The sequence below is a fragment of the Saccostrea echinata genome, unplaced genomic scaffold (assembly GCF_033153115.1).
Source record: "Saccostrea echinata isolate AGI-Se365-2 ecotype Australia unplaced genomic scaffold, CSIRO_AGI_Sech_v1 ptg000056l, whole genome shotgun sequence".
NCBI classification, from domain to species: Eukaryota; Metazoa; Mollusca; class Bivalvia; order Ostreida; family Ostreidae; genus Saccostrea; species Saccostrea echinata.
Genome location: NW_026889805.1, coordinates 3,954,553 through 3,976,954, shown reverse-complemented (window position 1 = coordinate 3,976,954; position 22,402 = coordinate 3,954,553). Strand labels below are relative to the sequence as shown.

General features: G+C 34.2%; 1 protein-coding gene across 1 annotated transcript; it reads left to right on the top strand.

The window, feature by feature from the left end:
* Nucleotides 1–832: 832 nt before the first annotated feature.
* LOC133173825 (solute carrier family 15 member 2-like) lies at nt 833–21,836 on the top strand. Its single transcript, XM_061308875.1, has 22 exons — nt 833–912; nt 1,054–1,144; nt 2,798–2,880; nt 3,051–3,144; nt 3,495–3,636; nt 7,304–7,381; nt 7,459–7,558; nt 7,769–7,859; nt 8,035–8,112; nt 8,297–8,379; nt 10,355–10,438; nt 11,005–11,139; nt 11,331–11,455; nt 11,599–11,680; nt 12,685–12,804; nt 12,981–13,133; nt 14,414–14,460; nt 15,505–15,648; nt 16,015–16,129; nt 17,256–17,387; nt 17,978–18,085; nt 21,564–21,836. The coding sequence occupies exons 2-22, from the start codon at nt 1,096–1,098 to the stop codon at nt 21,741–21,743; spliced, it is 2,223 nt and encodes a 740-aa protein (XP_061164859.1). The 5' UTR covers nt 833–912; nt 1,054–1,095; the 3' UTR covers nt 21,744–21,836.
* Nucleotides 21,837–22,402: the final 566 nt, after the last annotated feature.

Genomic DNA, 22,402 nt, shown 5'->3' with positions numbered 1-22,402 from the left:
AATGTACATGTATTCTTTTATTTGTAGTCAACATATAGTCAATCCTTTATTTCATTCGATCGTAAATAATCGGAATCGCTGACTCGCAAATTTACTCACAGTCTCCGTTAACTTATACTCAGTGGCGAATATGCACATTTTACTGATAAATATATTAGCGCAACCTTCTAATTGTCTTCGATATATAAATATATTCAAAACTTGTAGTGTTCTCCATTGTTTTACCATTATTTCCACATTCACATTAATTTTTTTTTGGTTCATGTTGTGATAATCGCCTCCTTTTTCTTTTTTAACATCGAGCTCGATGTCATATGATCTTCTAGAAATTTCCGTCAAAATTAAGATCAGTGAATTACGAAAACGATTTGCACACGTTGCGTTTTAATCGGTTATCACAACTTTTTTCTTTTATATTACTTAAATCAAGTTTTGATTGAATAATTCAGTGATGACCTTTTATAAAATAAATAAACGATTGCTTGTAGTCAGTTTTATTAAAATTTGCCAGTGACTTAGATCCGCCAACCGGAACCACCACTTTACTCTCTTTTTTGCTATTTCAGGACTGATTATCGAAAATGAAAGTAGACTTTTAATTAAATTTACGATAATGAAATCTAAATATAGTTTACGGACATCACCTCATACTTTGTGTATACTTAGAGGAGCAAAACGAAATAACTCGTTTTAGGGTTTATTTGCAAAATCGATTAATTTATAAGTATAGATGTATATATTAATATATATTTTCAACATTTTCGGAACTTAATGTCTTTAACGAGATTATTTTCAACATTACATTTATTGTTGATGTTTGACGTGGTTCAAATGATCAAATTGACTCTATTTGTTTGCAAAATGGACTTAAATACTGCATGGATAGTCTTAGATATAGAACGTTACAACATGGTATTTATTTTTAATAATTATGTTACGCCACAGGCTGTCAAAATCAAATGTGCATGTTTAACATGTTTAGTGTGTACTTGACATCACGGCTCGTCTGTTGACTTGGATGTGCTGTTTCTTAACTTGTCGTTTTTACTTCAGGTTCAGATGTTTTGCTCCTGATGATAAGATATCTCTCTCATTATGATGACTGTTATGTCGGACAGCGATGAAGATCTACATGCTAATGAAGGTATACATATTTTTTCGCCCTTGCAATCCTGATCACGCATCACTGAGTACAGGTGTATACAACACTGAAAAAGTTATCAATACTATGGAACGCCAAATTAACATATTCAAATATCTGTATGAAATATGAGGATAAGGAACAGTATTCAAGCTCAAAAATCCACTGATAGAATACAAATCTGCGCAGAACAAACACAGACCTCTAAAAACATCAGAAGTTGGATAAGGTGCCACGGAGAAGTAAGCATCTTCTATCGACCGGTCACATCCGCCGTGTGCTCCTTGTTATGATCAGATAATCAGAAAAGTCCGTAGACAATTCAGTGTGAAAATAATAGCCGTAACGATTTGTATGAAAAATGTCAGTCAACATTCTACTTAATGATAGATTGTATTTGATGACAAGTTCATTGTTTCTATCCTCAAATTAATTGTAACTACCTCTAAGTAAATTAAAAACATGCTTTATACATTATACCTCTAATACCTATCTTGAAATTCATTAAGAGAAAGGTACAATTGATTTGAAGAAAGTCATGATGGAATTGAAGATAGATAATAAATACCAAGAATAAAAGATAGGTATAAATGATTTACAGATAGGTGCAGTTGAATTGATCCGAAGTATAATTGTTTTTTGTTTTTTTTACCTTCATTCATCTTTTATTTCCTCTATTACAGAGATTAGAATTATACATACAACGAATAAATTACAATGAACAAAGAAAAAAAAAAGTTATAAAGTGGAGATACATATGTACATATATGTAGTGAGAAAGAATGAATTACATGAAAGGTTGAAATTATTATTCACATATATTTTGGATATAAGAAGGTTTTAAATAAAATGATGGGAGCTGTGAAATTGATCTGATTGTTTAGTACTCTTTATAACTTAAATAGTAAACAATACAAACAAACTTTTTTATTATAATAAAAGGAGCACACATTTCGCATTATAAAATTATGGATTTTATTATTTTGTAGAATTATTGTAATGGTATACTGATGATTAGTTAAATTGTGATTATGGACTAGATTCTAGAATATGTATAGCAATATATCAGGCACCAAATTAGAATAAAACAATGACTTCATAAGCATGATGAAGGTAAAAAAAAAGTGTATATAGAGTGAAAATTGAAATGTTTTTCAGTAAGTAGAAACCTATGACCGATCAGCAACTAAATTAATTCCTAGAGACCTAACGGTCACGGTAGCCTAATAGTAGGTAGTTCACTTCGTGATCGGGAGGCTGGGTTTGACTCTCGTTCGCTGCGCAGCGTCAACCCTAAGACGTTAACATAACATAGGAAGTGACTGTTCCTTCGCCAAGCACTTGGCATTAGAGCTGAAAGTCACGGGTCTTTCGGATGAGAATTTAATAACCAAGATCCAGTGGTACGGTAGACCTTGGTATGTTAAAAAAAGCTCACTGCTCAATGACCCTGAGTATAGATATAAATTTGAAGCCCTTCACCGGCATAAGGTGACGTCTCTATATGAGCGAAAAATTCTCGAATGGGACGTGCAACGAAATAAAGCAATCAAGTGCTAGAGACCGTGCAAAATGTTTCTTGTAGAATGTAGAAGTTTGTCACGAATACAAGTACTGTGTCCCAATATCTATTTATGATAATTTACTTTGGTTCAGATTCCTCTTTGATAAAGGGAGAGAAATCAGTACGGGAACATGGAGTTGGGAAGATAAGTGGAAAAGCATGGGGGCGTGTCAAGGTCAGACTTAATAACAATGAAATTTGAATTAAAATGGAATTGCATCTATTTAATTTTTCCTGCAATTTTAATTGTCAAGTAAACTTATATAGCAAATGCATAACTCCATTCCTAGGAATGGTAAAATGCTGCTTAGTAGAGTCTGAGTTTCTTCCTTTCTTTTATTGTAGAATATAATGACTCGCTCCCAGAAATACCCCAACAGTGTATACTTCATTCTGGGAAATGAATTTTGTGAGAGGTTTTCCTATTATGGCATGGGAGGTAAGATAAAGACAATATCAAATCAAGGTATACATGTACATGGGCGAACAATCATTTGACATTCTAAATCAAATACATATAGTGTTTGCTTAGGTATCGCTTCAACAAATCCTTGTCACTGAAACATCAGAAAGAAAGTAGGACTGTAATCAGCTGATCTGTCAATAAAAGGGTCTCTAAAGAAATTGAGATTTGGGTTCTGTTGTCATGTATTCAGATATAAGCGTTTTAGGACGTTAATTTATATATTTAAGAACAATATTTCATTATGTAAAGATTGTATGCTGTTATGTCCCTCTTTAAACCCTGCATCATTGACATATTTGATATGTTTATTTCTGTTTATTTAGCTGTTTTGATCCTGTACCTGACTAACTGGCTGGGATTCAGTGAGGATGTGGGGACCTCCATATTTCACTCCTTTATCATGCTTTGTTACTTCACTCCACTATTTGGTGCCATATTGGCTGATGGATACATTGGAAGATACAAGTAATCATATACTGCAAACCAACGTTTATTTGCCTGCGGGAAATATTCTTCACTTCAGGGACCTTCTTTATTCGCGAACATTTCTCGCCGCCTCCATTAATTTCATTGTGCATTTATGTAAAATTTATCTACAATCATCTACAGTCTACATTTATGTATATCGAAGACGTATTGTCAATTAACAATGGTTATTTCCATTCTTATGTCGACACGATGTATCCCGGTGAGCTTGAGATAAAAGATACCACAGAGTCTGACACATCTGTTTTACATTTGGATATTTTATTAGAAAAAGACGTTAATAGTAATCTAACAACAGAGCTTTATGATAAACGTGATGACATAAACGTGATGACTTTTACTTTTCAATCGTCAACCTCCCTTACTTATGCAGCAATATACCTTATCATCTGCATGCGGGGTTTATATCTCTCGTTGATTTGATACGCCAGAGCATGCTCTACGTATGAATAATTTCTAAAACGAGGTAAGTTATTGACAAACAAGTTGATGAAACAAGAATATCAGCAGTCTTGTTTGGGGTCATCGTTTCGTGGGTTCTGTGGTTGATGCAGTGGCCTTGTCGGCGAATGCAGTCTTTCGTTGGATCAGATGCTGACTGACTTTTTTCATACTGATTGTTCGGCCATTGTTTACACACTGGGTTGTCGGCGGGGTTTTCCTTTGTTTCCCGGTCGTGGCAGGGAGCGCACGGCGGGTGTGGCCGGTCGCCGAGGGTGCTCCCTCCTCCGAGACACCTGATCCCACCTCTGATGTCTTAGAGGTCCGTGTTTGCTCTGCTCCTATTTTTTTTTATGTTTAATGGACTTTTGAGCTCGAATACTGTTCGTTGTCTCCACATATTTCATCTACAGTCATTAAAATTAAAAGTCGCGGATGGATTTCAAAATGACGAATTGCAATTAAAAATTTCATGAATAAAAGTTGGTTTACAGTATGCATATAATTTGTCGAAATGGGCATCTGGTGCATCGGTACCGTATATGGTTTATATATACTGTTGATATACTAACATTATCTGTAAGATATATTTGCTCTTTGTATAATACATTATTCCTACCTTGATTCCATATAACCATTTGAACTGGATATAAAAGACATCACAGAGTTTGACATACATATCTTGTACCACATTCATTCACTAATTTAAAAGGTCCTAAATTTAGGGAACCCAGGTCCTTCAACTGGCGTAAGAATTTCATAAATATTATGGATTCTGTAGAGGACTACGCCAGGCGATGGGCCAGACATGAAAAAGAAGACCTTGACACTTTGTCAGAATGGATTAAATGTATCAGATGTATGTTAAAATCGCGCATTAAAAGATTGAGAGGCAATATGAAAACCATCTATCCTTCTGTATTCAGTAATCCAGAAGTGAAAAAAGAATTAGATATTACATGTTCAGTACGTACTGGTCCCTGCTGACAAAGCAGGTAACAACATTGTCTTTGTTTGCAAGGCTCATTATATTAAATGTATTTTAGAGGAACTTGGATTTAATTCTACAAGTGGTAATCCAACTTATACTCATAGTTCCCTTTCTAAGGAAGAAATTCTTCAAAATCATATGTCAGTTTTGAATATTTTTAATATTCTAAACAACCAAAATGAATTCGAATTACCATATTTATACTGGATTCCGAAACTTCATAAAAATCCTTACAAACAAAGATACATAGCGGGTTCCAGTAAATGTTCAACCAAGCCTCTATCTTTACTCCTCACTAAGATATTAACAGTGGTGAAGGAGAAACTTCAAGAGTACTGTGCAACAATATATTCGAGAAGTGGTGTAAATCAGAGGTGGATACTTAAAAATTCCAAGGAACTTTTGGAAAATTTGAAATCACAAGATTTTACCAAAATCAACAGCTTAAAAACTTACGACTTTTCAACTTTATACACAACCATTCTCCACGATAAATTAAAGTCCAGGCTTTTTGATATCATTGACAGCTGCTTTTTCAATAAAAATGGAACTCGTAAATATACTTACCTTGTCATTGGTCATTTGCAAAATTATTTTGTTTAAAAACATTCTGATTGTACACACAAGTACTCTGAAGTTGACATTAAAAAGATGCTTGAGTTTCTGATTGACAATATCTATGTGGTTTTTGGAGACCAGGTCTTCCAACAATCTATTGGAATTGCTATGGGTACCAATTGCGCCCCGTTATTAGCAGACCTTTTTTTGTATTCATATGAAGCAGAATTTGTCCAAAATCTTGTACGTGAAAAGAAGAAAACACTTGCTGTGGCCTTCAACTCGACATTTAGATATATCGACGACGTATTGTCAATTAACAATGGCTATTTTCATTCTTATGTCGATACGATATATCCTGGTGAACTTGAGATAAAAGATACCACAGAGTCTGACACATATGTTTCATATTTGGATATTTTACTTGAAAAAGACGTTAATGGTAATCTAACAACCAAGCTTTATGATAAACGTGATGACTTTTTAACTTTTCAATCGTCAACTTCCCTTACTTATGCAGCAATATACCTTCATCACCTGCATACGGGGTATATATCTCTCAGTTGATTCGATACGCAAGAGCATGCTCTACGTATGTACAATTTCTAAAACGAGGTAAATTATTGACAAATAAGTTGATGAAACAAGAATATCAGCTGTCTCGTTTAAAGTCATCTTTTCGTAAGTTCTATGGTCGATACAATGACCTTGTCAGCAAATACAATTTATCATTGAGTCAAATGCTGACTGACGTTTTTCATACTAATTGTTAGGCCATTATTTACACACTGAATTGTCGACGGATTTTTCCGTTATTTCCCGATCATGACAAGGAGCACACGGCGGGTGCGACCGGTCGGCAGGGGATGCTCACTCCTCCATGGCACCTGATCCCACCTCTGATGTTTGGAGGTCCGTGTTTGCTCTGCTCCTATTTTGTATTGTATAATGGACTTTTGAGCTTGAATACTGTTCGTTATCTCCATATATTTCATTCGAAAGTTTCACTAGAGAAAGACATTGATGGCAAACTGAAAACTTATCTTTATGATAAACATGCCTTCAACTTTTCTATCGTCAACTTTCCTTATATATGTAGAAATATATAATTATCACCTGTATGTGAAGTTTATGATTCCCAGTTTAGTAAGCAAAAGCATGTTTTACGTGTGAACATTTTTTTTAAACGAGACAGGTTATTGACAAATAAATTGACGATACAAGGATATCAATAACTTCGTTTAAAGTCGACATTTCTCAACATTTATGGTTAATACAATGATTTTGTCTACAAATGCAATCTATTGTTAAGTCGAAAGTTGACTGACGTCTTTCATACAAATTGTTAAGCCATTATTTTCACACGGAATCTCCTCCTTTTTGACATTTACCTGATCATGACAAAGAACATATGGCGAGTAAAACTGGTCCACAAGGGATGCTTACTCCTTCATGGCACCTCTCTGAGATTTCAGAGGTCTGTGCTGTCTCTGCTCATAATTTGTTTGTTTAATGGGATTTTTGAGAATGACCACTCTTAGTTATCTTCATATTTCTTCAGACACACTTATTTAGCTCGGTAAATGATGTGTATTACATGATGTATCTTATAACAAATCCGATAATGGTGATATTATGTAGCTGATTTGATTTCAGAACTATACTGATTCTTTCCCTTGTTTACGCCACTGGTAACCTAATCATGGCCTTCACTGCTCTACCTCCTCCTGAATGGTATGTAGTTTACTGAATTGTAATATACATCTCTAATTATAACAGAATACCTGTAATATCACACCTGTCTTTACTAGGTACGGTCCAGCCATTGGCTTGATTCTCATTGGTCTTGGTACTGGAGGAATTAAACCAAACGTGTCATCATTTGGTGCTGATCAGTTTAGGGCAGACCAGGTAACTGTGTTCTTAGAAGCATGTAGTGAGGGGTTTTAAAGTTCTGATAACCCAAGATGATTAAAATCTATTGAGGGAAAACTGAACAAATATATGAGCATTGCGCAAGAAAATATTTTTTATTTTAAAAAAGAAAAAAAGTCTAAATATTCTACACTTTCGTAATCTCAGTGGTACATGTATATTTATGTGCTTTTGTAACTATTTTAGGAAAAAGAGAGATACACTTTTTTCTCTGCTTTCTACTTTTCAATAAACCTAGGAAGTATGCTGTCCATTGTTCTGACTCCAATATTGAGAGGTTTGTTGTTAACAGATTAGGTTCAAAATTTATGATCAATATTAAATGTAAGATAAGTGATGGATATGTATGTTAACATGCCTTGTGCCAGATTCCAGATTTCACAATTTCACTTTAAGTTTTTTAGCAAGATTTCTAATTCACTTGTATTTTGTAATTGTTTTCTTTGTCACAGCTGATGTTAAGTGTTATGGCAATGAATGTTATCCTTTAGCCTTTGGAATTCCAGCAGCTTTAATGATTTTAGCCACAAGTGAGTACAGAACGATCTGTGTAATGCCATGGAAAATAAAAGTAGGCATCTTTACTCACAGGGCTGTCTTAATCTCTCATTTAAAATCATTCATAATCATGCAGATTGTGTGAATTGATGTCATATAATAAATATATTCATTATTAAGAGACAATTTTTTAAAACTATTTATATTTTTCTTTAGTCATCTTTATTGCTGGAAGCAGCCTCTACAAGAAAGTGCCAGCCTCAGGAAATCTAATGAAAAGAGTGTTAAAATGCATATTGGTAAATTAGATTTGAGAGTTTGTAAGAGAATCTGTAAAATATAAATCTTTACAAAAGAACAAGAATTTGAAAGCATTCCTGCTGAGAGAAATATACTCCGTACTCTTTGTTGATTTCTGATTTGTCTTCTATCCTCATCTATTATTTGATTTATCATCTATCCTTCCGTTTTCTCTAAATCAGAGGTGATAAAAAATGAATATATCGTCTTTGTAAGGCTCATTATTATAACTGTATTTTAGAGGGACTTTGTTTTAATTCTACTGCTGGAAATCCAACATATACTCATAACTTAATTTCTAAGAATGAAATTCTTCAAAATCACGTTTCAGTGTTCAAAACTTCTAAAATCCCAGTGAACCAAAATGAGTTCGATCTACCCTACCTATACTGGATTCCTAAACTTCATATAAAAAAATCCCTACACACAAAGATACATTGCCAAGTCAAGCAAATGCTCTACCAAGACCCTATCTTTACTTCTTACAAAAATATTAACTGTTGTAAATGAGAACCTTCAGGCGTACTTTGCTAAGCATGTTTTAGAAGTGGTGTAAATCAGATGTGGATTCTCAAAAATGCCAAAGAACTTCAAGAAAATTTAAAATCACTAAATTTTTCTTAAACCAATAACATCAAAACGTACGACTTTTCTACACTTTATACAACCATCACTCAAGATGAATTTAAAACTAGGCTTTTTGATATTATATACAACTGCTTCTTCAATAAAATGGAACTCGGAAACTTTTGTGTCTTTTGATTGGTCATCAACAAAATTACTTTGTTAAAAATTTCAATGCAAACGTTCTCTGAAGTTGATAGTAAAAGGATGCTGGAGTTCCTTATTGACAACATTTTTTGTAGTTTTCGGAAACCATGTCTTCTAACAAACTGTTGGAATTTCGATGGGCACTAATTGCTCTCTTTTATTAACTTACTTTTTATATTTCCTATGAAGCAGAATTTATTCAAAAACTTCTACATGAGAAGAAGAAAACACTTCCTGTGACCTTTAACTCGACATTCAGAGATATATATATATATATATATATATATATATATATATATATATATATATATATATATATATATATATATATATATATATATATATATATATATATATTATGTCGACTCGATATTTCCCAGTGAACCTGAGATAAAAGACACCACAGAATCTGCCACATCTGTTTCATACTTGGATGTTTTACTGACGATAGATAAGGGTCAACTAACAACAAAATAGTATGACAAACGAGATGACTTCATTTTTTTCATCGTCAACTTTCCTTATTCATGTATAATATTCTGCTATCACCTGCATATGGTGTTTATATCTCCAAAATTCGATACTCAAGAGCATGCTCTGAATACGATCAATTTTTAAATCGAGGCAGGCAACTGACAGATAAGTTCATGTTACAGGAATTTTAGCAACCTTGTTTAAAGCATGCATTTCGTAAATTCTATGGTCGTCATAATGACCTTGTTTACAAATATAACCTATCACTGGGTCGTATTTTGGCTGACGTGGTTTATACCAATTGTAAGGCCTTTGTTTTTATACTAAATTTGACTACGGAATGTTCCATCTACCTGATCAAGGGCTCAAGGTGGTTGTAACCGGTTAATAGGGGATACTAACTCCTCCTAGGTACCCAATTCCACCTCTGGAATTTCTGGGGGTCTGTGTTTTGTGCTCTGTTCACAGATTTCTATTGTTTGCAGATTTTTTGAGATCGATCACTGTTCGCAATCTTCACTTTTTTCATTTTCTTAAATTTCCCCAGTGTGCTTGAATTCAATTTTGTCTCCATCTTTATCTGTAAAATGTCATATTTACGTTTTAGTAATTAGAGGATTGTTTTCCTTCAAATCAAAATATAAAATTAATTGATTGATGTTTCTGTTAAGTTTGTAAATTGTCATATAGTAGTGTTAGTGTCAGTTAACAACACATATCTCATTTCAGTATGGATTGTGCGGAAAGATGAGGAATTGTGGTGATCCTAATAAAAAGGAACACTGGCTGTATTACGCAGAAAACAAGTTTGAGGTTTGTATCTTTATCTTCTAGCTTATTTTATCAGCAGTTTCAGTAAACCAGCTTTTATTTATTAAACCTTTTATATGTAAATTTTTGAATTTCTAATTAAGTCTTCTCAATGTGAAATATGTCACATTGTGAGGAAATTTTTTTTTTCCAGAAAACTCGTTGATTACCTCTTGCACATGAACGTTTTTACGTCACATTTTAGGCGGGATCAGCTATCTTTTATGTTTTCGTCGTATTCGATAGTTACCGAATTGTTAAATCCACAGTGAGGGTATACAAAATTTATGCTAAATTTAATCGAAATTTACTTCCATTGCAAACATGGAAGCCAGTGCAAGGTATGTCATAAAAAATAAGGATATGACAAACATTTACAGTATTCTTGGGCATCATGCACTTTTCCGAACCCTTGGACTAAACTGTTTGCATTTAGACTTAAAGCTTCTGGCAAACAGTTTTGTTCTTGGGTCCGAGAAACGCATGTTGCCCAAAAACCCAGCCAATAAATATATTTTAGTTCATGGATCGATTTTGATTACCTGTGAAGATGTTTGTTTTATTTACAGTCAGACTTTATCAGAGAGGTACAGATTTTACTGAAGGTGCTTTTTATGTTTTTTCCTGCTCCATTTTTCTGGGCGCTTTCTAGTCAGCAGGGATCTCGCTGGACGCTTCAAGCTGAAAAACTCAATGGAGACTTGGTATGGATTATTTTACTCGTCATGTTCTAAAGAAGCTCATTTTTAAAATTCTTGAGCAGAAAATGCTCAAAGTATTTTGCTCAGATTCAGGATTTCTTAGTCATTGTTTTGCATTAAGGGCCCAGTATGAGAGAGGTATACACATGCAGTCATATTCTTTAAGTTTGTCTTAAACTATCCATGTATTTCAGGGCGTCTTTGGGACTCTAAAGCCTGACCAGATGTCTGCATTAAACCCATTCCTGATTTTAATCCTCATTCCAATATTTGAAAAATTAGTGTATCCATGTTGTGAAAAGTGTAACTTTCTTACAAGGTACCTGTATCTGTTTAAAATATTGTCTCTATTTGTACCAGTTCTCTTGTAACTAGATAAAAAAAACAATGTTTTTGTGAAGAGCAATAAATTCCTTATGTGTGTCACTGTCAATTTTACATTAGTTAAATGTTTATTTCCAGACCGCTACAAAGAATGTCGGCAGGTATGGTGCTAACTGTGATATCCTTCATTATGGCAGGGCTTCTTCAAATCAAAATAGAGGTCAGTTGTACTCATTTTATGAACTGAAATAGATATGTATATAGAGATGGAAATACTGGGAATATAGTGTCATAAACTTGAAAAATATAAGCAGAAAAAGATGCACACATATTAGTACATGTACATGTATGAGCAAGAGTCCTGGTTTAATGTATAAACTGAAATACTTCTTATATTTTATATAGCGAACATGTATACATTTGAATTGTAATTTGACATGTGCTCTGTATATGTAAGATCAAAGCAGAATGTGACAACTTGTATGCTTAATCAACTAAAGATTTAACCCTGCACTATGACTCTTTTATATTTAACAATGATTATTTCCATTCTTATGTCGACACGGTATATCCCGGTGAGCTTTAGATAAAAGATACCACAGAGTCTGACACATCTGTTTCATATTTGGATGTTTTATTAGAAAAAGACGTTAATGGTAATATAACAACAAAAGTTTATGATAAACGCGATGACTTTAACTTTTCAATCATCATCTTCCCTTACTTATGCAGCAATATACCCTTATCACCTGTATACGGGGTTTATATCTCTCAGTTGATCCGATATGCCAGAGCATTCTCTACGTATGAAAAATTTCTAATATGAGGCAAGTTATTGACAAACAATCAGCAGTCTCGTTTAAAGTTATCATTTCGTAAGTTCTATGGTCAATACAATGACCTTGTCAGCAAATACAATCTATCATTAAGTCAAATGCTGACTGACTTTTTTCATACTAATTGTTAGGCCATTATTTACACACTGAATTGTCGACGGATTTTTCCGTTATTTCCCGATCATGACAAGGAGCACACGGCGGGTGTGACCGGTCGACAGGGGATGCTCACTCCTCCATGGCACCTGATCCCACCTCTGGTGTCTTAGAGGTTCGTGTTTGCTCTGCTCCTATTTTGTAATGATTGATGGACTTTTGAGCTCGAATACTGTTTGTTATCTCCACATATTTCATTGTAGATATTGACGAATTATTTATCAAATTGTAGACAAGTTTAGAATCTCCATTAAAAGATACAGAGTCAGGGATATCCTTCTACAATGCCTTACATTGTGATATAAATATAAAAATGGGAGGGACACTCAGCTATAAAATAGCTCCCTACGAGGTGAGAATATACTGGCAGTCAGTGGCAAATGAAAATGCTTCATAAAATAAAATAAACAAAAAATGTTCAATACCCCCGGTATTCCTTTGTAATGAAAAAAATATACTACATGTATAAACCAAGAAGTTTTAAAAGATACTTAAGTAATTTAATCCTCATTTTAATATTTCTTTCAGAAGAGTGATTACAAGGTGATAACTGCTGGTAAATATAAAGTTGACGTGAAATCGTGTCTTCCTTCTGTTTCTCGTGAAATGTCATTGGTACCTCTAAATGCCACCAGGATATTTGTTTGGTCTAAACACAGCAATACAACTGATATAAAGATAGTGAGTTTAAATCTTATATATATCATAAAAAGATTTTTTTGTGATTGTCAAATTTCTTTAGAAGTTTGCAGCATTGCCAAAATTCTGATTCATTATCTTTGAAAATTTGTCTTTTTCCGCTGAATGAATGTACATATATATGTAGTAAATCATGGCAATGTAGCAAATCCCCAGTGATGACTGAAACTGCTTCTCTACTTTACATCTGTAAATCATTATATTCTGTAAAATAAATTGTTGATTTTTCGCAAAGAAAATATTACTTCGTTAAGAATGAATTTGCTTTGTGTTCATCAGAAACATTCTCTTTACTGTACATATGAGGATGACATTTTAGCTCACTTGAGCCGAAGGCATAAATATGTTTGTTGAGATCATAACCCCCTTCCCTGCCCCTCTCACGGTAGAATGGAACCACTTATATATTTAAATTCTTCAATACTGAACTGATTTCTGCTTTTCTATAACCAAAGTGCTCATGTGAGTGATGTGGCCCATCCCTAACAGAAATGCTACAGTAAATTATAGTTAACTATAGCATCAAAGTTTTACCATAGTAAATAAAATATAACCAAAGTGCTCATGTGAGTGATGTGGCCCATCCCTAACAGAAATGCTACAGTAAATTATAGTTAACTATAGCATCAAAGTTTTACCATAGTAAATAAAAGTATTTTTCTGTAACTGTCAAATTGTTATATTTCATATTCTCAAATTCTTACATTCAATCCATGAAGTATTACTTGTATGTTCACAAATTATTTCTAAACGTTACTTCATTGATACTGAAATTTAGAGATATAAAGGCCCGGACTTCAAAAAAGTTCTAGAGTAAAGATATGTAGTTAATCAATAGTAATTAAAAAAAGGTGAAGATTTTTGTTTGTTTTTGTTTGTTTGTTGTTTAACATCCCTCGCGAGAATTTTTACTCATATGGAGACGCCAGAACTTGCCGGTGGAGAGCTGCAAATTTTGACCTATACTCGGCACTCAGGGCCATTGAGCAGTGAGGGATCTTTTTCTTGGCAGTACATGGCTACTGCGATACGGGACCTCCGTTTATATGGTCTCATCCGAAGGACCGGTCTCCACGTCCCACAGTGGGATTCGAACCCGCGATGTAAGGATCAACTCCTTACTCCGCGACTCTAGAGCAGACTCTCTAACCACTGCGCTACACGGGCGACTAAAAACAAATAAAAAAATATCATAGTCAACAACAGTAAATTTTTGTTAGGGATGGGCTTCTTGTTATTTATGTCAACTTATTTTTTTTCAGGTGGATGATTTTCATTCACATCCCTCTGATGGGAATTCAAAGCTAAGGTATACTGTTTGTTTGTTTGCTTTACATTTTTTGTATTGGGATACCTCCCAGAGGAAGGCTGCAAATTTGGACCCATACTTCGGAGTATGGCCTTGAATCTTTTTTTATGCCAGCATTTACTGCAATGATATGTATAGAGATAACGAACAGTATTCAAGCTCAAAAGTCCATTAAACAATACAAATTTTGGAGCAGAGCAAACACGCACCTCTAAAACATCAGAGGTGGGATCATGTGCCATGGAGGAGTGGGCATACCCTGCCGACCAGTCACACCCGCCATGTGCTCCTTGTCATGATCGGTTAATTACGGAAAAATCCGTCGACAATTCAGTGTGTAAATAATGACCTAACAATTAGTATGAAAAACGTCAGTCAGCATTTGACTTAATGATCAATTGTATTTGCTGACAAGGTCATTGTATCAACCATTGAACTTACGAAATGCCGATTTTACACGAGACTGCTGATATTATTGTTTCATCAAATTGTTTGTCAGTAACTTGAAACAGATGTGTCAGACTCTGTGGTATCTTTTATTTTAAGCTCACTGGGATATATCGTATAGACATACGAATGGAAATAACCATTGTTAATTGACAGTACGTCGTCGATATATCTAAAAGTCGAGTTGAAGGCCACAGCAAGTGTTTTCTTCTTTTCACGTACAAGATTTTGAACAAATTCTGCTTCATATGAATACAAAAATAGGTCTGCCAATAACGGGGAGCAATTGGTACCCATGGGAATTCCAATGCATTCAAAGGGCCAATTTCCTTTCCAGTAGTGGGATATGAACTCTCAAAGTCACCTCCCTACTCCGTGAATCTAGAATGAAGTGAATTCTTTGTTATAATCAATGCACCATTGTATATCATATGTTTATGATAGCAGTGTAAGAAAATATGTTAAATCTTTTCGTGCTCTTATCGCCAGTTACTATGAAAACCTTGTATATCTTGTCGTTTCCAAGATTTGTCTTTCTTGCTAGATCATAAATTATTATGAAATGTAAGAAAAAGAAGTAATTTTCTTTTTGTTTAGCGTATTAAATGGCGGAGCTTTGCCTGGTGCTCAGGTAGTTGTAGTCCACTCAAGTCATCAAGGGAATATTTCCAATCAGTCGGGGGTTTTCTATCCTTCTTCAGAGCAAGAAAGACTTTCATTCCATACAATTGCACCTGGAAGGTAAGTTTTTTTAAAAAATTAAACTTCTTTAGGTACATCATCTCTCTGACATGAAATATAACTCTAGAACATTTAAACAGTTACATGTGTTTATGAAGTATATCCTGGATAAAATTATTTCTCTGACATTTTTACTGGACTGACATGTTTTTATGTAAAATCATAATTTCAAAGTGAAAATTTAAATGTTTTAAAGATAAATATACTAAATGTACATGTATTACAGGGTAATAAAAGATGCAATACTTTCAAACTTTTATTTTTACTCATCATTGAAAATGAAAACTGATTGTGATTACCAAAGTTAACTTTGTTTTATTAGTATTTTTGTCACGTTTTAACTCGGATATTCTGATATTTCTTTAGGTACAAAATATACTGGCAGGACTCAGCCAAAGGGAATTGGACCAAGCTTAACAGCTCCATCACCATAGGACAAGGGGCTGTGTATAATTTATTAATAGCCAGAAATGAAACAAAGGTAAATAGCAATTTTTGTCAGTGTAATATGTTTCAAAATACATGTACATTATACTGGTAATTATAAGTGTTGAACTTAACACTTTTCAATTGAATTGTTGTCCAGTGAAGAGATTAACAGTGTCTTTAGGCAGTGGATGGCACCTCAGTATTTCATTGATTTTTTACGCATTTCCTACAGATATTCCCAAACTGTCGCTCCAAACTTTTCAATTATGAAGAAACCTTTCAGTGCCAAGATACTGAACATCTAAAACAAAATACCCTTAAGTGTTCTTGCTTATCTCTTCTTTCAACTATGATAACGCTGCACACATCATTACTGGTTATGTTAATGTAGTTGAGTATGACGTCCAAAAAGCAATGATTATCATTTTTAAAAGGTCCTAAACACAGGAAGCCCCGATAGTTCAGTTGGCGACAGAACTTCACTGCTAAAATGAATTCTGCCAAACGTTGGGCAAAATGTGAAAGGGATGACCTAAACACTTTGTCAGATTGGATTAAATGTTTTAGAAATATATTAAAGAATCGTGTTAGAAAGTTTAAAGGCAATATGCGAAACTGGTCCTTTGAATCCTTCCGGTTTCAACAAATCGGAGGTGATAAAAGAATTAGAAAGACTACATGAACAATATGTTATGGTTCTAGCCTGCAAGGCATGTAACAATGTCTTCTTTGTTGTAAGGTTCATTATTATATTTGTATTTAAGGAAAAAAAGTTAGCTTATTTGCTAACATTATCCTTATAACGACCATTTTTAGTGAAAATCGAAGGATAGATTAATTTTTGGCATACTGCCTTTTAACTTTCTAACTCGATTCTTTAATATATTTCTTAAACACTTAATCAATTCTGACAAAGTGTTCAGGACTTCCCTATCATCAACTCATATTTTGTCCAACGTTTGGTATCACTAATTTAGGTTGTGACCCGTCTCTTGACCAGTGTAGAGGTTAACAGTGTCTTTATCCTGTGGATGGTTCCTCAGTATTCTTTAGAATATTTTTTATGCCTATTTTAGGTTGTGACTCATGTCTTGTCCAGTATAGAGGCTAACAGTGTCTCTATTCTGTGGATGGTTCCTCAGTATTTCTTTAGTTAGATCTTTTTATGTCTATTTTAGGTTGTGACCCGTCTCTTGACCAGTGTAGAGGTTAACAGTGTCTCTATCCTGTGGATGGTTCCTCAGTATTTTGTGGTGACTGTTGGAGAAGTCCTATTTTCCATCACAGGCCTCGCTTTTGCATACTCTCAGGTTAGTATCCAGTGGTGAAAAAAGGAATTGTAAGAAAACTGTCGAATTTTTTTTTTCATTTCTGATGAAGAATGGTCAGGAAAGCCTAGTTATATGGCATTCGCTTCGTAATCGTTAGGCCTGGGATTCGAGTCCCATTTGACGCGCCACGCCAAATCGAAGACGGAAATAGATAGTGACTGTTCCTTTGTCAAGCGCCCGGCACTTGAAGTGAAAGTCGCGGGTCTTTCAGATGAGACCTTTAAAACTAAGTCACGGTAGGCGTTAGCAAAATGAAGAATCCTTACTTCTCAATAGCCCTGAGTGTAGGTCTTAACTTCTTCACCATTATATGGTGACCTCTCTATATGAGCGATAAATTCTCAAATGAGATGTAAAACAACATGCAATCTATCAATCATATCTGACAATTTAAATTCAAAAAAGAATTTTTTATTTATATATTTTAGCATGTATTACATGTGTTCCCGAAGACAAAGATCAGAGAAACAGAAAAGCATGATACTGCTTTATGTTTATCTGACTGTTAATAGGCCCATATCACAATAAAGTCTCAGGCATCACTGTTTTTATTCATTGATCTTTTTCAGGCCCCTACTACAATGAAGTCAGTGGTTCAGGCAGCCTGGTTGATGACTACAGCTATAGGAAGTTTAGTTGTTGTTATTGTAGTGCAAGTTCAATACTTTACATCACAAGTAAGATTCTTTTTTGATATTGACCCTTGTTATGACAATGGATTAAAAAAAAAATTCTTTCAACAAAGAAGGGGTGAGCTTTTAGAACCGAGGCATGGGCCCAAATTTTCAAATCAAAATTTTTTTATCTCTGCGATTCTAAAACTGAATGCCCCACCCTTTCTAAACTCACTTATCAGCAGTCTTACTTCAGATTCTGTATCCTACCGACACATGTACAATTATATTTTCTCGTTGAGTGATAAGGACAGTCAGAATCTATTGATCAAAATATACATGGTTGTTATATTTGACTTGGAACTATCAGATTTATGTTGGATGATGCATCTGAACTATATTATCTGGATGATTGACTAGGTTTATAGAGCAAATTTCCTAAGTAAAAATAAGTGACCGGTCAGCAGGGGATGCTCACTCCTGTATGGCACCTGATCCCACCTCTAAATTTTGAGGTCCGTGTTTGCTCTGCTCCAAATTTGTATCGTTTCATTGGACTTTCGAGATTGAATACTGTTCGTTATCTTCATATTTCACCCTACCTAGACCAGATGTGCATCACTGATTCGACTACAGATGCATACCTTCTGTTGTACTCTGTATGCTACGTCTTACTACCATTTCATTTACATAAACATTACCAGATTTGTTTCGGATGCTGAATCTCAACAACACTTTCCAGATGAAGGATCAGGTTAAAGTTTTTGGAACAGGTCCTTTCCCAATTAACTATAAGCCCTACCTGGACCAAACTTGCAGGGATGAAGCATGTAGGGATGGACCAAAAAAACTTGCTTCGGATGCTGGATCTGACCTACAATATCCAGAGAAGTGAACAGTTTAAAGTATTTGGAGCTTGTCCATTACCAAGTAACTATAAGACCTTCCTGGACCAAACTTGGATGATGCGTCTAGAGATGGACACTACCAGACTTGCTTCAAACACTGGATATTACCTACATGTTCAGGATGAGTGACTAAGTTAAATGTTTTGGAGCAGATCGATTCCCAAGTAACCTTTATCCCTACCTGGGCCAAACCTACAAGGATGATGTATCAAGAATTGCACACTACCAGACCTGTTTCAAATGCTGGATCCGACCTACATTCTCAGATAAGTGACTATAAGCCCTACCTGGACCAAACTTACAAGGATGGACAGTATTAACCCTTCTTCGGATGCTGGATCGTACCTACACTTCTGGATGAGTGACCAAGTTGACGATTTTAGAGCAGATCCATTCCCAAGAAACTATAAGCCCGACCTAGATCATGCATGTACTTTCATGGATGATGCATCTAGAGATGTTTATTAGCAGGCTTGCTCCAGATGCTCGATCTGAAATACATTTTCTGGATTTCTGGAGCAGGTGCATCCTCAAGTAACGCTATGTCATACTGAAACCAAACTTGCATGGATATTGATTTTTGGATGCACACTTACTTGAAAAAAAAAATTGATGTGAGATTTGCCTTACTTATACACCCCTACTAATGTGTTCAGAACATTTTACTTTCCGGTGTTTTGCAAATCATAAAACCCGAGGAGTTCCCAGTAGCTCTCACAGTAGCTATGGCGAGATCTAGCGAGACTACAACGAGATAAGGTAAATTATTCACGGAAATGTGGCTAGGAAGTGACTAGCACGTGGAGACATGGTAAACAGAAAAGTTATCTTGCGTTTTATTTTTCGCTACTGAATAATATCTGTAGAAATGCACTTCAATCACTCTTGAATTCATTCAAACGTCAAAAAGTATTCTTCCTGACATTATTTTCTGCACTTATGTATTAAAATTTCTTTTTGGACAAATATGCTTGTATGGGAACTGGAACTATACTTTTTGGCGTTAGATAAGCAAATGGGGAACCAATATATCTTAATCTGAATCAGTTGAATTGCATTGTGGGATACTACGGATACTGCAGGAATTTTACGCTTGAAAAAAAAAAAGCAATGTAAGGAAAGTCACATAGAACATTTCTTCCATGCATTTCCATGCTGTCCATTTTTATTCTATTATTTCCATACTCACAATTACAAATAATTCATTTGTAACATGTTAAATAAACTGGGAATTCTAGGTTTCTCAAAGTCATACTGTAAGGCGATTTTCATCTGCATTCCTTTGTTGTACTATCGGTGAATACAATTGTCAGATTGGTTCCCTGACCAAAAAGTACAGAAGATCACGGGTATTGTGATATAAAAAAAACTTTATTGTCCATTTTACTGTGTAAATGCCTAAGGGATGCTGCTCGTCTTCCTTACCTTGAAGCGCTAGTGTTCTGAACTTGGCATGGACTACATTTTTTTATACGCATTTTCTAGTAAACAACAAATTACAAATGCCCGTGGCATCTTTCTTAGTTTCTACTCTTTGTATTTTTTTCATATAAACATTTTTTATATATTTATTTATTTTATTTATTTATCTATTTATTTATTTTTGAAATCCATCGTAGATTGAGTTGAACCACATGTTCGAAGTAAAATGTAAACACATAGTGTCAAGTTAACGTTGCTATTCATTCAATGATTGGTCAATTGTTGGTGGTAAGATCCTCTGTGCGCATTAATAACAAAAGCCATAAAAGGTAAACTATGGACAGACAAGATTATAATTTGTTAAGTAAGAATAATTATTATAATTTTTAGGCGAAATAAAAATAATGTGTGTAGAACATTATAATGTGTCCACATTGACTGGCAAGATTATAATTGTGAAGTGTGAATAATTATTATTTTAGGACAAAATAAAAATAATGTGTACACGTTTGACAGACAAGATTATAATTGTTGCAGGAAAAATAATAATGTTGTAAAAAAAAAAAAAAAAAAAAAAAAAAAAAAAAAAAAAAAAATTATTTTTGGAAGAGATAATTATTTTTGGTACAGTGTATAATTACATGTATATAGGAAAAATAATAATGTGGGGTACCCTACGGCTTTCCATAGTAAACAGATGTCATATACATTTTTTTCTACCAGCGTATCGGGCGATTTTGGAAAAAATTAACACTACTACATGTACTTAACTCCAATTTTCGCCGTAAATTACCACAAAAGCGAAGATTAATTAAGTAGATGATGCTTTTTTTTTATATCCCACCCATTTCTGTTTAAAATCTTGAAAATCTATCAGAAAGTTTCTAAAAGAAACAGATTATAGTAATTTCCTTTTTACTGCCAATTTTATTCATAAAACCGGTTCTACCCTATAACCTTTAAATGGGTCAACCTACACCACATGCCTTGAATTTAAATCACAATAACATTAGTAGGGGTGTTATAGATAACAATCATTGAGGTGAACTTTGTAATCTTTGATTACCTATTTTTCATAGATAACATATCAAGATGAGATCTGTTATGATTGATAACTTTTATTAACTTGTATGTAAAGCTGAGAATTTCTTTTTTCAAATAAGTGTTATTTCGACTATTTTTTCCACTATATCAGCTGTGATTTTTTACAGGTGGCTGAGTTTATGTTCTTTGCTGCTCTGATGGCTTTGGGTACCATAATGTTTATGGTCATGTCCTGTTTTTATACTTACTATAATACAAGTTGTCTGGATGATAGAGAAGATTTAATCACCAAGGAAGATAATGGAGACATTCCACTGAACGATTCTAATCATCCTAAAAATAAGTGAGCGTTCAGATACCTTTGCACACTTTTCTTTTGGTCTCTCCTGAATGGTCCTGAAATTAATTATTCGTAAAAAGTAAACACAATTGTGCTTGTGTGTGTCAGTTATATCATTTTCAACAGTGAAATACATATGTACTGTAATTTATTTCTTAAATAAAAGTGATATTTTGTCACAGTGTGAAACTCAAAGAATATCAATATGATATTTTGTCACAGTGTGAAAGAATATCAGAAGTGCGGCATTAGATTTTCCTTCCTTTCACAAAGAGTGTTGTGAAAAAGATTCTCTGGCCTTTTATAACGTAAAGAAAGAAAATAAATCAATCAGAAAGAGACTAAAACTTCCAAGTTGCTCCAAATATGTTGTTGAATTCCATTTTTACAATCTCACAATCACTAAATTATGACGTTTCAAACTCTCAACAATTACGTCACAGCCTTTGACACTGTGTTACGAAAATAGAGGCAATTTTAAAGGAAAAATAAAAGAAAAGTGATATACAGAAATTCCAATATTTTATGCCCCGCCATGAATATGCCCGGGGCATATAGTATTTGTCATGTCCGTCTTTCGTCCTTCTGTCCTTCCGTCTGTCCTTCCGTCACACTTTGCGTATAGGTCTGTTCAAAGCTCAGTTTCAAAGAAACTATCCAAGATAT